A 14,538-nucleotide genomic window follows, 5' to 3' on the forward strand; every position below is an offset into this window, starting at 1 on the left:
GCCCTTTTCCCCCAGCACCAAGCCCACACTCGCCCCAGCACAGGGTCACCTTCCTAACCACAACCTTTCTCCCTTAGCTCACGGCCAGGCAAAGGGCAAACCCTGGGGCACGTCCAGCCTTGACAGTGCTGGAGCGGGAGAAGAGCTCCTCTTCAGGAAGAAGCTGCTTCTAGACCCAAGCAGCTTAAAAAAGTTAATAATCAAATTGCAAGTGGTTTTTTTTTTTTTTTTAAATTACTTTCCCAGCAGACTGCAGGCTGTGATTTACTCTGTGTACCAAGGAAATCACTGTGTGGGCAAAATGGTAGAATAATATTATCCCATTCCTTTTAATCTAAATATTTTGTCATAACTTTAAATCAGGTCTATCATGTACTCAGTAGAATTGAGCTCCCCCCCCACGGGTATGTAAGAGGCAGAGAAAGAAACCTCCCAATAAACCTGGCAAATGCTTTCCCGACTGTTGGGAAGAGCCCCACAGCGAGCACTGCCCTTTTCCCTCTGGACCAGTGACCATGCCCCCAGCAGCAGCCAGGTCGAGCCAAAGCAGTCCTAGCGCTTGCCAGCTCACCTGTAGCAAACAGGGACACTTCTCCTATGGGATGAAATCAGCCCGTAAAAATCTGTAGATAAGCAGTCAGCTCACATGGGAGAAGCCCGGAGGAAGCGAGCGCAGGGACCGGTTTCAGGTCACCCTCGGCCGGTCTCCTGGGCTCCGGCTCTGGTGCCAAAAGCCTCGGCTGACCCCACAGCAGCCACTCAGCAGACAGGGCTGAGCTGAACGAATCCGAAATGTCTAGAGGAAAATCCAGGCATTCCTGCCCTGAAAGCCACAGTTCTCTAAGCCCAGAGGAGCGAAAAATAGGGTAAAACATGCTGCCATGAACCATCCCTGCTTCCATTAGTGGGATGCATGTTTCTGCACCACTAATGCATGGCCAGCATTCTTTTCTGTCTTTCCCAGTGTCCATACTACTCATTACCACCTCGTTTAAAATCTGGCTTCCGCTTCATTTGGATGTGTTAGGGGAAATTTTCTGCTGCTGTCATCGCAGAAGCGCCTGTGCAGTCGCTCTTCACCAGTAAAGAATTTAGGTCACGGACTTCGCCCTGTGCCCATTTTGACAGCAGTTTCACTGTCTGCCATGGAGACACTGCTCTCTTCTGGGTGGGAATTAGGGGTGAAGCCTACATGACATTCCTCCAACCCCCACTAAGTATGAGCTATTTGCTGTTGGAGGCTACCAAGAACAGGCGAGCTATGCTGGAGAAGGTGTCCCCCAGGACATCCACTAAGCACTGGCTCCTTTTCAGACACGCGATGAGGACATCGCACAGGAAACCCCAGAGGTCCCAGCAAACTTTTCCCCATATGGACACCCCAAGGTCTCCACCCCTGTGGAGACCAACGATGGCACGTTTTGGTGTGGCAGGCTCCAAAACAGAAACTAACAATTGTCTCTGGGCTGGTGCAGAGAGCCAAAGCCCACATAGGTCTCCCCCCAGGATATTTTTGGGCTGCTGAGTACCATGGTCTGAGCATGCACAGCACTGAGGCTCTGCTTCCCATGGCCAGCTGCAGAGCCTCAGGACTCTCCTCCACATGGGGGAAGAGTCTGGGCTAATTAGCCAATTTGCAATGCAAACATCCTTGGCATCTTCCCATATTTATCTGTTGGTTTATGTTGAGCTCCAGCTTTAGGGACATCTGGAGATTCTCCTCGGCAAGAAATCTCCACTGTTTATATTACTGCTCATCAACAGGAGCAATGGAAACGTGAGAGGGTTTTGAGACCAGGACCAGTGGGGGGATGCCACCAAGGGCGATCACAAGCAAACCATGGATTTGGGACTGTCCCGGGGCAAAGAGGGTGTTGCTTTCACTCAATCAACACCCAGGTGTTACCCACAAGTGAAGGTAATACCGCAGAAACAGCCCAAAAGCTGGCTGCAACACACAAAGGTGCCATGCAAAGGCTGACCAAACCCTCCCCCAAAGGCAGGTGCAAGCACCAGGGACAGAAGGACAGAGGGCTTTGAGGAGAAGGCAGCCTGGTGCCTCCAAAGCTGGGATGCAGGGGGTCCCCAGCCATCCCCGGCTGCATCCCTCCTCGCCCTGCGCCTGTGCTGCCCCGCTGCCTCCAGTGAGCGTCAGCACAGAGCAAGGATTGAAGGGCAGGAGGTTTGAACGAAAAGGAGAGGAAATCCAGCAGAATCCTACTTCTGCATTTGGTTTTTATTCCCCCTCTGCTGCAGCTCCCATCAAAAAAAAAAAAAAGAGCTAAAGAGCACAGCAAATCTGAATTTCTTTCTGCTGAAGGGGAACCGCACGGAGAGGGAAAAGGCGGCATTTGGTCTTGTTTACTTTCTGGCAAAAGCTATACATGCTCCAGTGTTTTGAAATAGCGAAGGCAGCCAAATTCTTTCTGGATGATTAAACTTAACTATTTTGTTCGCTTTGTAGCATTTCAGATTGGTTCTGGACAGGGCAGGCTGGGTTTCTGCCATCATCTTTGTGGGGCTCAGCTGCCCCCAACCCTTCCCACACCTCTGATAAGCAAATCGCTCACTCTTCCTTTTGTTTGCAGAGCGAGACCGAGACCCAGAAAGGAAGAGAAGGAAGGAAAGGTTGGAAATGCTTTTATAAGGCACTCGTTCAGACTTTTCAAGCCCCGCTGCTGCACCCCAGCTTCTCCCTGTCCTGCCCCCCCCGCTATCTGCAAAAATGTCAGGCAAAGACATTTGGGAGGAAGAATTAAAAGAAAAATAATGGCCTCCGAGTGATGGGAAGTGCTGCCGTGACACTGGGCACCGCGCTGGCCCTCTGCCAAGGAAAATTAGGTTAATTGAGTTGCTGGTGTGCAGCAAGCATGCGCTCAGCCCTTCGGGGACGAGGCTCAGGGGAGGTGGTTGCAAGGACCCGAAGCCCCATTTCCAGCCGGGGGAAGAGCGGGCATGGGGGTACCTCGGCATCCCGACACACGGCCATCAACCAACGGCCACTTGCTCTGCTCAACGGGGACCTCTGAGCAAACACCAGCCGTCCCCACCGCGAGGGCAGCTGGGGAGCAGCTCCATCCTCACCTACGGGGGTGCTCAGTTGGGCACCCACATCTTTTGCAGACTGCAAAGGGCACAGGCAGTTTATAACCGTTCTTTAGAGAGAGAAACAACCTCAGAAACAGGCCAGGGCAGAATCGTGACAAAAGAGCGCTGGGTTCCACCCCCGGGACAACACAGGGTTTCTCTGAAAGTAGAAAGCTGGTGGGACCCTGGAGCAAGCACAGGAGCAAACCTCTCTTCTCCTGCAGCCATGTGCAGGGAGAACCCTTTTATTTCCACAGAGATGAACCCATTAGTTGCACAATTAAAGTCGGCCCCAAGCTGCAAGTTCAGGTCAGGATATGACCTGGCCACTGGCTGCGGGCGCTCTGGGGAGCGGGTTCACTGCCAAGTCAGGGGCACTTCAAAACTTACAGAGAAGCAAGACATGCCCTCTGCCTAATGCTTCAATTCCAAAAGGCCTAGGCTTTATTTTGGTAAATGAGAGATTTCATGGGAAATTTTGCACTTCCTTCACAATTTAGGTCACTTCTTGAAGTCTAAAAAACATGATTACAGTATTTTATATTAAAATTTTTTAAACAAACCAAGTAATTCTTCCATGGGGAATTTTCCTCCCAGCTGTACCACTGAAAGCACCAAGCCATACCAAACATACCCCTTGTACCTTTTCCCTTGGGAAAAAAAAAAACAAACCACCAAAACCCCAGATGGTCCTTACCGGCTCAATAATCGCAGGCTCCCCCTTCTGTCCTTTCTCACCCCGTGGGCCACCGATCTGCAGCACACAAGGGAAACACAAAGCCAGACAGTCAAAGAGGACATCGCCTGCATCAGCATCACCACTCTGAGCAAGAACTGGAGATCCTGGGACAACTTCTGCAACCGAAGGACTGCTGATGTTCACGCAGAAAAGAAAACGGGGCACCTCCTCCTCGCCTTGTGCAACACACATGCATTGCAGGTGGATGTATCCAAGCGAGATGTCTCACTGGTTTTTGCATTGCTAATCTCTATGCTATAAATTATGGGAAGACAAACATTTTGAACTAGGCTTATCCTCGATGGAAAATTAACTCTTACCCCTTCGTAGATGGTGTCCTGGTTAGCAGGCATGCCGGGGCCAATATCAGGAGAGACTGTTCGGTCGTAATAGTTATCATAATAATTCCCATCATATTCTTTTATTGTTTCTTCGGTGAAATCTTTATCCAGGTCGTCTCCTCCTTGAGCAGCCTGGAAGCAAAAGAGCAGCAACATGTCAGGGTGCAAATCTCTCTAGGCTGCACATGCTGGAAATATAAGGGGAAGACTGTGGTTTTTGCAGAGTGAGGATGCTTTATAATAATAGCTGCAAATAAAAAGCACAAGAAAAGTTAAATGCTGGAGTTTTAAGGTCTCCAGTGACCTCCAAGGGTCTTCTCCAATGGCAGGCAAGAAGGATGGGAGGATCTTTATGTCAAAGCATACACCCTGGCTTTCCCCGGGATTTCTCTGTCAATCCCTGAAATAATACTGCGAGTGTAAAAGCTTGAGTGAGGAAAACAAAACACAGCACAAAGCAACAGCTCACGTCAGGAGGATCCCGCAAACTCTAAAAGCCTAAAGAAAGAGGGAATGGAAGTTGCAAACTCCAAGCCCTACTCATCTCTCACAGCCTCAATATTAGAGACACTGGATTATTAAGCATAAAAAGTCACACACCCAGTCCCATATTTAAAATACACATCAAAAACGCAATGTGTCGTTATGAGTATCCAATTACAGGAGGAAATGTGCAAAAATCCAAGTTTGCTCCTACAAAAGCCTCCTGTTTGTTTAGCCTAGGATCCAAGTTGCAATTGTTCTTGTCCAAAGAGCAGAAGTAGAAATCTTTTACAAATCTGATGCATTAATCCCTGAATCCTTTCTGAATCCTTACAGCAACAGGCGCTATGGACCACAAGCAAGGACATCTAGACAAGTATCAGAATTTCCTTGCTTCTCTCCATACCCCTGTGCTTTCTGCAGCCTGGCAGGAAACCGTCTCTTGGCATCGTTTCCTCTGAGCAGCACTGTAAAGAACACGTGCCGATTTTTTTTGTTTTTGTTTCTTTCCCATCCAGGTAATGACCAAAATGGTCCATAATTTGAATTATTTCCAGTGCTTCCCAGAGAAATCGTCTCCTCGCTACTACGAATTCAAGAATCGCTTAAATGCCACCACCACTTCCAACCTTATTTCTGTGCCAAAACTGCTCAGAATCCATAAGCATGAGCATCTGTATCGAAATTCAAGAGGTTTTAAAGTAAGAATAAGCCTAGTGCTAAGGCAATCATTGCTCTGACACCCCATCTTCTTTCACCTCTGCAAATACCAACTGGTCTTTGCAGAAATTATCGTTTGGCAATTACTCAATTAGGAAAGTTAGCATTATTTTTCCTTTGTACTGTTCAAACAGATCTAGCGCTATCACACACGTCTTTTATCCTGTTCGAAATCTTTTATCTAGGTTTGCACTTTGAAACCTTAAAACCTGTTTATCTTGCTATAAAGCTTTTGGGGATAACGTAGCAAGCTTTTTTCAAACTGCATTTCTTGAAATAATGTCAAAAGTGTCTGGTTTGATATTTTGATTAAGGTCCCCAAGTAAATTTGCATGGAAAGATACGATATTTTGAATAACTGGGCAGAGAAGGAAAAAAGTTCTCCATGCTGAGATTCGCAGGTGCTTTGGAGAAGAACCAAAACAAAAGCCTAAAAATAATCTCCTTAACAATGCTGTTAGACAACCGAAAACAGCCCACAAAGAAAAGAAGAGGTCCAAAAATCAGTGTGCAAAATACCATGACTCTCCTTCGCTGGTTACAGCTTCATTTAAATCACCTTTTAGTCTTCCCTTTTGAGGCGCAATGCAGATATGAAGCCCTGGTATATGCATCTGGACAAGTAAAGCAAACTGCCTGATGAATAGCAGGCAATGAACAAAATATATCTGTCCCCAGCTCCTCTTGTTCACAGGAGTATTGCTGCCTACTAAATCTCGGAATTGCTTCACTGGCATTTATCACGGAGTTATTAGCCATAATGAAACCCAAGCCCAGGAGAGTTCAGTGACTACGCCTGCCTCCAAAACCTCTCTCACAGGCTCCACAAAGTTTCACTTGTGTAAAACTAAATCCCCTTTTAAGTCCCATTGCAGGAACTAGAATCTTCCCAGAATATAGACAGGTGAACTTCAACAAGTGACGGACACATCCCGCTCTTGCAACAGGTCCGTGAAGGGATGCTAAAAGTTACCCATTCCGCACCAGACCAACGTTATCCTGTTTGATCCCACGACCCACAGCGAGCAGTGCCAGGGCTGGCACCGCCGGCACCTCGGGGGACGCCCGGTGTCCCAGCCCACCTCTCCCCCGCCGCACACTTGCATCCCTGTGCAACAGCGCAGAGGCTCTGGCTGCCTTCCCCGGCTGCCGACAGAAACCTGGGACTACTTGAAATTACACCACACTTACTCGTGACCACGAGCATTTTTTTTTTTCCCCTCCTAAACTAGCCAAAAGCTTACGAGTTTTTTTGTTGTTTTTTTTTTTTAAAGAGCAAATAAACTTCTCCAACCACTGTAGCAGTCTATCTCCCACTGAAACCCTGTTTCTAATAACAGGTATTAGGCAGGCAATTACACACACAAGCTCCTGATCCTCACTTCCACATTGCTCATAAAGCAGCTTGGTCTGCTGCTGGATTAAAGGATTCGGTTTCCCCAGGAGTTCACGGCTGCAGGCAGGGCCCTTAGCTCCCCCTCCGAGGTATAAACCTGAAATCCATATCCTCCCTCCCCTCTCGGGTATTTGCCCCTCAGGCTGGCGCTTTTTGGGAGTCTTCCCTCTGTCACACTGCGTTAGCCTTCGCCTCAGCGCATGGGAACCTCCTTCAGCCAGGCAAGTTGTGTCCTTTTCTCTGCTCGTCAGCTAAAAGATTCACTGGAGCAACCTCCCACCCCAGGAGCAGTCCTACAGCCCTCCCCATCTAAACGCTGTCTCTTTTGGAGCTGCTGGAGGTGAACAGTTTGCTCTCTCCCCCCACAAGATGCTTTGTGGAGAGCAGGCTGAGCTTTCACATAGGAAAGCTTTGCCATGTGTTTCCCTACCTGAACTTTCCTTCTCTTCTATTTCCTTTTCCTAACAACTAAAGGGGCCCTTGAGCCTCTTATTTCCTCTTCAAAATTTTTTTTTTTTTTAAGGTCACGCTATCCAGTCTTTAATTCCTCTCTATTAGAAAGTTCAAGCTTGGCCAAAGATTTCTGGCTCTTTGTCAAGAAACAGAAAAGTTTCCCATCCATGGGTTCCCTCAGGTTGGCACTCATGCTTCCTCGAAGCCTTTTCCGTTTCTCTCTGTGCATCAGTTTGGGCTGCTCAGCCTCCTCCTCCACTGCATTTTTTTCACCCCCAGTTGGCTGGACTCGATCCCCGCCACGCCACCAGCCCTCAGGGCGGCTGGCTCCCCTCCTGCCTCGCTCCAGCTGCTCAGCTCCTTGCTTGGACACTTTCCCCGACACCTTTTCATTCAAGCTTCCAGGTCCAACTCCAAATATGTTGGCCAGCTTTTGCTGTCTCTTTTGCCACCTTCCATCACCTCCCGGAAAGCCCTGAGTTTTGACAGCCCTATAACTAAGTAGTGGTTCTCCATTTGAGGAAGAAGCACAAAACTCTGCCAAATCCCATCCTACCTCCCAGGAAACATTATCCCCACCATCGACTCCCCTTGCTGATGCTCCTGGATAACAAAGAATTTGCCTCATCTAGCGTAGTTATTTCCTTGCACGGTGAGCTATCCAGCGCGCAGCTGCATGACAATTTATCTCGGTCTCATCTAAGGGAGAGACCAGTGTTCATCTATTTAAGCACCAATACACAAAAGGCAAAAAAAAGGCAACTTTTAAGGATAGGAGAGTCTCAAGTACAACCTATTTCAGTTGAAGCATATTAAAGCGTGGGTAGCTAAAAGTGTAATTGCTCCAACAGAAGTGGCAGCTGTGGGATCTGGACTGATCTCATCTTTGAGCAGATCTGTGGGCAAAACGGCGGGGCTCTCTGGGTGAACGCAGTAGTCTGAAATCAAGGGCTCGTCCCCGTGTTGAAATGGTTTGTTTTTTAAAAATTACAGTCTGAAAAACAAAGATGCTATTCAGTGGGAATGACAAAACGAAAAATGTTGATGTTCTCCATCAAATCAACATTTTAAGGATTTATATTAATAGCTTTGAAATAAAATGCTTTTACTTAGATTTTAACACCAACCCTCATTTTTCTTTTTGTCAGACAAGCGCTTCTCACAGGGAAATGCAGATGTCAATATAAACAGATCTTTCCAGGGGAATAATCTTCAACCAAGTTCTAAATATCTGTATTCCACACCCCGAAATATCTGGAGTAAAAATATTTTACAAGAAACTTCCTCTTCCAGCAGCTGCCCAAACCACTTACAGATTTACCATATGGATGATCACATCTCCTTTGCTCTCAAGGGCTATGAAATACCAGAACTAATAAAAAACAAAGGGAAAGGAAAAAAAACTCATTAAAATTACATCGGTCTCATTGTAGGTGATGACGGTACTCGTGGGGAGTTCAGCTTCCACGGCGTTTTCAGTGAGTCCGCCCTGGGGGTCTACTTCTTCATTGTAGTTGACATCTTCGTAGGGGAGAGGCGTGAAGTACTCTTCGTTAATGGTTTCATAGTTGTACTCATCCACGAGGGGGTCATCCACCACAGCATCCCCTTCCGTCTGCTTGCCGGGGTCCCCTCCATCAGGTGATGGCGTGGGGTCAGGATAGTCCTATTGCAGAAATAAAACACCAGAATCAGAGAAACAAAAAGAAAATTCTGCATCACCCTCCACCTCCCCCTCTACAGAGGTGCCATTCATCAAACATCTTTGCCAGGACCCCGCGGTGGTACCTGCTTGGTTTCAGGTCTCTCTCCAGCAGCCACTTCAGGAGTGCCAGGTTTGCTGGTGGGTGCTTCTGGCTTTACAGCTTCATCAACATCTTCGTAGTAGGGATACTCGTAGTAGTAGGTGTCACCTTCTCCCTCCCCATCGGTGTACTGCAAAGTGAAGATGAGAAGTAGAACATAAGCTGGCAGCACCCAAGCACGTTCCTGCCAGCTCTTTTAGACATTATTTCACGTCAACGGGGCCATGCCATGACGCAGATCCATGCAGTGAAATCTTCCCCTTCCTCTTGGTCATCAGCTTCCGTGAAGCCTTCACCAAGAGCCTGGCTTTGGGCTGCTTTGGCAATGACTGTGACTTGAGGAGGTTCACAATCATCTCTTGGTGCTGTGGCACGTTCTCCCTTATCAGAGAGGATGGACCTACCCTGCAGCAAGGCAGTCACCCACGATAACACAATAAAAAAAAAAGAAAAACCATTATATTTTTTTAATCTCAGATTGTTGAGACCTCCCAGGTCACACATCTGACATTCAGAGAGGGGAAGAAAACACTTGAATCACGCAGCCGCTCTGAGAAGGGGGATGCTATTTTCACTCATCCGACTGCACTAATAGCATCCGTGTGACTTCCCATCCACCCGCGGGCCCACAGGCAGAAGGGCTTCGGAAACACGATATTTTCAGTGTTTTCCACAAGGCGTCAGTCATTCTTCAAAATGAAATACAAAAACATTTGGTTACAGTGGGCATAGCAAATTTCTTCGCCGGTCCATCACTCTCACTGGCAGAAGACGCTGGCGCGTGGAAGAGTTATTCTTACACAGAGCAACACGGCCCTAAGACAAGCCAGCCCTTGTTGAACTGCTGGCTCCAAAAGAGTTTTATTTTCCTACTACCACATATTTTGACCACACCGAAGGCTATTTTGTTTTACTTATTTATTGTTTCTCCAGAAGTGCTGGTGGAGTGGTTATAGGACTTCCCCGGGGCTGGGCAGCCGTGCCTCGCCTGCGAGCATCGCTCTGCTCCCCAAAGCCCTGCTACGCTCAGGTTTTTAATTCAATCTTAAAGCTAAGCCAGAGCGGGCTGACAGCATTACAGCTTCGTGGGGGATTCGGCAGGAACCCGCAGGTCTGAGACCAGCTGAAAGCAAGAGAGTGCACGGATCAGCAAATCAGACCAAGAGAGCAGCTGAGGATGCCAGAGACTTCAATTGCTGTGAGCTGAGCCTGGGACCTCTTAAAAATGTGTAAAATTCAGGGGACGCTCTTCTGGAAGTCAGCCGCACCCAGACATTTCTAATTGAGCAGCAGAAATAAAAAGGTATCAGTCTTTTTTTAAATAAAAGATCTGAGGCTGACTGTTTGTAGAAGAAATACTGAGCACAGCAGCTTATACAGATGAGCTGGGAGCATTTCTGCCAAAATAAAACTCAAATGTCAAATACATGGGCAAAAATTTTTCCTGCTTCTTTAACACCTGTTGTTTCAAAGAATATTGAAAGAGAACTGCTTAATCTTTTTACAAGTTCAACAGTAAAATTTGAAATTTAGAAACAGGTGCCTGTTTTGGACAGGATTTGACCTGCCGGGGAAGGTCAGCATTTCACACTCAGCTCAGGTTGTCTCTCCTGCAAGTTTGAGCTCCAAGCAAATATTCGTTTCAGTCTCTGGAAATGGGAGGAGCACAGAAAGGAAGGGAAACTCCTGAGGGCAAGAGCCAAGACCAGAACCTGCAAATCCTAAAAACCAAGCTCTGCCTCGGCCCTTACAGAGGAGTCGCAGGGAAGCTGAACGGGAGGAAGAAGCCGAGTGCGTTTGCAACCGCACTACGGAGCTGGATGCTGCTGCCCCAAAAGCATCCCCAAACGCTGCAGGAGTCTTACGTATTCATCCTGGTTGGGGTCCTGGGACTGGGGGGAGTCAGGGATGGCGGTGTCGCAGTCGGGGCTGTAGTGTTCGCAGTAATCGTGGGCTGCTCGGGGGTCCGCCACGATCAGGAGCTGCTGGATGTCGCCCTGTGGGGAAGGAAAGACAGAGCGTCAGGGGGACGGATGGTGCACGTGGAGCCACCAGCCCGAGACTGCAGTCAAGGGAATAAACACCAAGAAATGAAAAGCAAAACACTTGGCAGGGCCACCTCTCTGACATGGGCATGTCGCCCGAGATGAGCCAGGCGAAAACCCTCCATGTCCAGGGCCGGGTCAAGCAGTCACTTATCTCAGGCTGCTCCAGGAGGTGTGAAGCCACTGTGCCTCACACCCGGTCCCAAACGCACCTTCCCAAAAGATAACCACATCTGCAGAGAGGTCACCCTACAATACAACAGCGCTGACAGCCCTGAGCAAGGTGGGTGCAGTAAAAATAAGCCAAAAGGGCTCTATACACCCCAAATCAGCACTGTTGTGTGGACAATAAAAAAAAAATCCCTCCTTTCCTACCTGGTCCCATGCAGCTCTGCAGGGCTCCGGAGTTGCCCTGCCCAGTCCAAAAAGCTGTTTATTGGCCTCAAAACTTCTCTGCTTCTCCCACCCCATCAGTTGGTCTCAAAAGACATCACCCCCCCTTTCTATATCTCACCTCACCTCTGTTTTCCACCCACAACAGTGCAGCAGACATAGAAAAAGATTAGAAATGCATCTGATAATCAGAAAAAGAGAAAAATGGGCAGGGGTTTGCAGTGGCTTATTGAAAACCAGGCGCAGAGCAAGCTCATTAGGCACTGAGGCTGCTCAACAGACCACTCGCTATATAGCAAACGAAGCACAACGCAGCCACAGCCCAAAAGTCAGAGCAGAAATCGCTCTTTAGTTTCCTAAACAACCACCGCACTGCTTAACCAGAACTCCAAAAAACGGTTTATTTAGTAGACAGTTACGTAAGACAAGACTTTACTACTTGGATTATTAGAGCTGATAAGTTTAATTAGGGGGAAAAAACCTATTTAATAATAGAACAACACAGCTAAGGCATCGGGGAAAAAGAAGCATTACAACAAAACTAGGAGGATGACTGGTAATAGGAACCAGAAGCTCTGAACAGAGCCTGACCAGGCCGGTGAACAGCCCCGTGGAAAACCAAAGGATGTTTTTGAAACTATGGGCCAAATCTGCCTTCATGCCCGCAAGTTGCTCACGGTCCAGCCGCAGGTGCCACTGGGTCCATGGGGAGCTCAGCCTCCCATGAACACATACCATCGACTTCACAAAAAGTGCTGTTTACATGTTTGGCAGAGATCCACCGGGAAAGAAGGTTGCAAGGACCACGCGGACCTGGCCGCATCCTGCCCGGCTCCGAGGGGCAGCTTACGGCTGCCTGGGGTTTTCCCTCCTCAATTTCCAGGTTATCACATCCATTCGCTGCAGCGGCTCACCGTAACGTCTGGGCACCTCTCAGATAATACACGAGTTACCCTAAAATTATGCATTGGTTTAAGCTTATTAGTCATTATTTCCTGTGACTAACCTTTACCAAATTAACAGAAATGTCTGCAAAATGGTTTTCAATTTTCTATTTTAAGACAGACAGACAAATAGTCTTCCTTCCCTTCCCCCCCTTTTTTTTTTTCCCGAAGTCCATAGAGCAGTTCTGTCATTACCGTTCTGGCTTTTTCAATGTAACCACAAAAAAGGGGATGCAGTATTGGGAAAACAGAAGATGCCAAGTTTTTGTCTCTTTAAACATTTCCCATTTCCAGCCAGCTCTGGCCACCACCTGACAGCATGACCTGCATGGGGAACTCGGCCTTGGTGCGACCTAGAGGCCATCGCCCAGCCCTGAGCAGAGACTTGAAGGAGCTGGGGGGTGTTATGGGATTACTCACACCATTATCATCCCTGTCTTCAAAGGCAGTTCAGAGCAACAAAACAGGCTGCCCCTTTGGAGCTCCCTCCAGTGGAGGATGCCCAACCTGGCCAAGGCAATTTGCTTAAAGTTAATGATGTGAAGCTCCTTCCAGCTGCTATTTCTGCACCCAGGACCAACCTCAGCCACCCCTGCCCCTCTTTGACACCTCAGTTAAGCCATTTATGCCCTTCTCTCATTTAAGTGGTTAAAGCTCCCCAGTTTCCACAGGGCTATGGGGAGTGTCCAGCACTGTTGGGATAAGCTGAAATAAAACAGCCACAAAAGCAGACTTGGTACTTGTCTCCGAGAGGCAAGGAAGGAAGACTGAAAGCTTTTTCTTCCTGATAAGGTTGGATTTACACCTCAAGAAGAGCTGATAGTCTGCATCCTATAAGTGATCAGGACTATAACTGTGTTTCCTCAAGGAATAGATAAAGCAAAGAAAGGCATGTTGGCTAAACACAGTGCAAAAGGTTAAGCAGAAGAGAATTTGCTAAAGCTGAGTTTGCTTTCAGTCTCAGCTGATGGCAGCTCCTGAGCTATGCATGGGAAGAAATCCTGGCTCAATCCCACCCTGCTTCCCTGCAGGGCAACAGGAACCGAGCATCCTCTGGGTCCGGTGGCTCAAGGCATTGGCAGCGCCTTTGAGTACGTGGAAAGACATCACCTGCAAGTCCCAGGAGCCACAGGCTCAAGTCTTGTGGCCACAGCATAAACCCCAACCTCACTCAACACACCAAAGGACAGTGTTGGCCCGGCGGTTGCTGCTGAGTGGGGAAGGATGAACAAGGGAAGCTTCCTGCTAGTTCTGGGTCAAGAACCTGAGAAAATCAGTGCATAACTGAATAAATTTGGTACGCAAAGGGTGCCAGGAAAAAGCATAAGCCGCAGACAGCTCCTTCAGAGCTCACCACGCTTTGCATCAGACAGCTCCTTCAGAGCTCACCACGCTTCATGAGCATCATTCAACATGCCTACTATTTTCCCATTTCCTTTTCAAACCCAATCAATCACCTCACCCAGCAAAGTTCATCCCTTTTCTTGTTGTTCCAGCAGAAGCATGCAAGCATGCAAAATCAGAAGGAAAACCAACGCACCCAATTTTGGAGGAATGAGAGCCCCAGGGAGCATCTGAGCTCAAGTACACCGACATGGGTTGAGCAGCTCAGTGGCGGGGGAAGAAGGAGAGCTCACAGGGTTGCTAGACCATTCATCTTTGTTTCATTAGCAGCAAGTGCACAGCACTGGTGGATACCCCACGTTAACACTTGTAAAAAGCAGACAGGAGTAAAACCTTGTTAGCAAGATTCCCGGTCAACTGACCTCATCCCTCAGTGCAAAACAATAAAATGGGCTAATTTAGCCTGTAATAAAAAGCACCACTATCTGAACTTCACAAAAGATGCACAAAGCTCTGCTGTCAAGAGCCCCATTTCTTTGATTTAAAAAGCTGACTTTAAATAGAGCAAGCCATGCTGGGAGGTTCGCAAGCCTTTTGTGTCCTCTCAAGTGTGTTGCCGCTAATAAATTTCACCAAGAGATAGCTGCCCCCAGCCCCGGCGCAGGCTGACAAAGGCAGCAGCCAGCTCTGCTCCCTTTCCTCACTCAAGTGTCTATTTGTTTCACTGTTATGGTTACACAAAACACCCAAGCCTCTCTCCTTCCTATGTCAGCATCTGCTTTTTTCAG

The 14,538-nt window shown here is 48.0% G+C and overlaps 1 protein-coding gene across 1 annotated transcript in view; it reads right to left on the minus strand.

The window, feature by feature from the left end:
• COL5A1 (collagen type V alpha 1 chain) overlaps positions 1 to 14,538 on the minus strand; it is a 124,432-nt gene that overhangs the window by 79,004 nt on the left and 30,890 nt on the right. The window contains exons 4-8 of the mRNA XM_019472435.1: positions 10,890 to 11,021; positions 9,008 to 9,154; positions 8,637 to 8,885; positions 4,147 to 4,299; positions 3,785 to 3,841 (exon numbers count right to left, since the gene is read on the minus strand). Coding sequence (XP_019327980.1) covers positions 3,785 to 3,841; positions 4,147 to 4,299; positions 8,637 to 8,885; positions 9,008 to 9,154; positions 10,890 to 11,021 — 738 coding nt within the window. The remainder of the gene's footprint in view (positions 1 to 3,784; positions 3,842 to 4,146; positions 4,300 to 8,636; positions 8,886 to 9,007; positions 9,155 to 10,889; positions 11,022 to 14,538) is intronic.

Source organism: Aptenodytes forsteri, unplaced genomic scaffold (assembly GCF_000699145.1).
Source record: "Aptenodytes forsteri isolate BGI_AS27 unplaced genomic scaffold, ASM69914v1 Scaffold68, whole genome shotgun sequence".
NCBI classification, from domain to species: Eukaryota; Metazoa; Chordata; class Aves; order Sphenisciformes; family Spheniscidae; genus Aptenodytes; species Aptenodytes forsteri.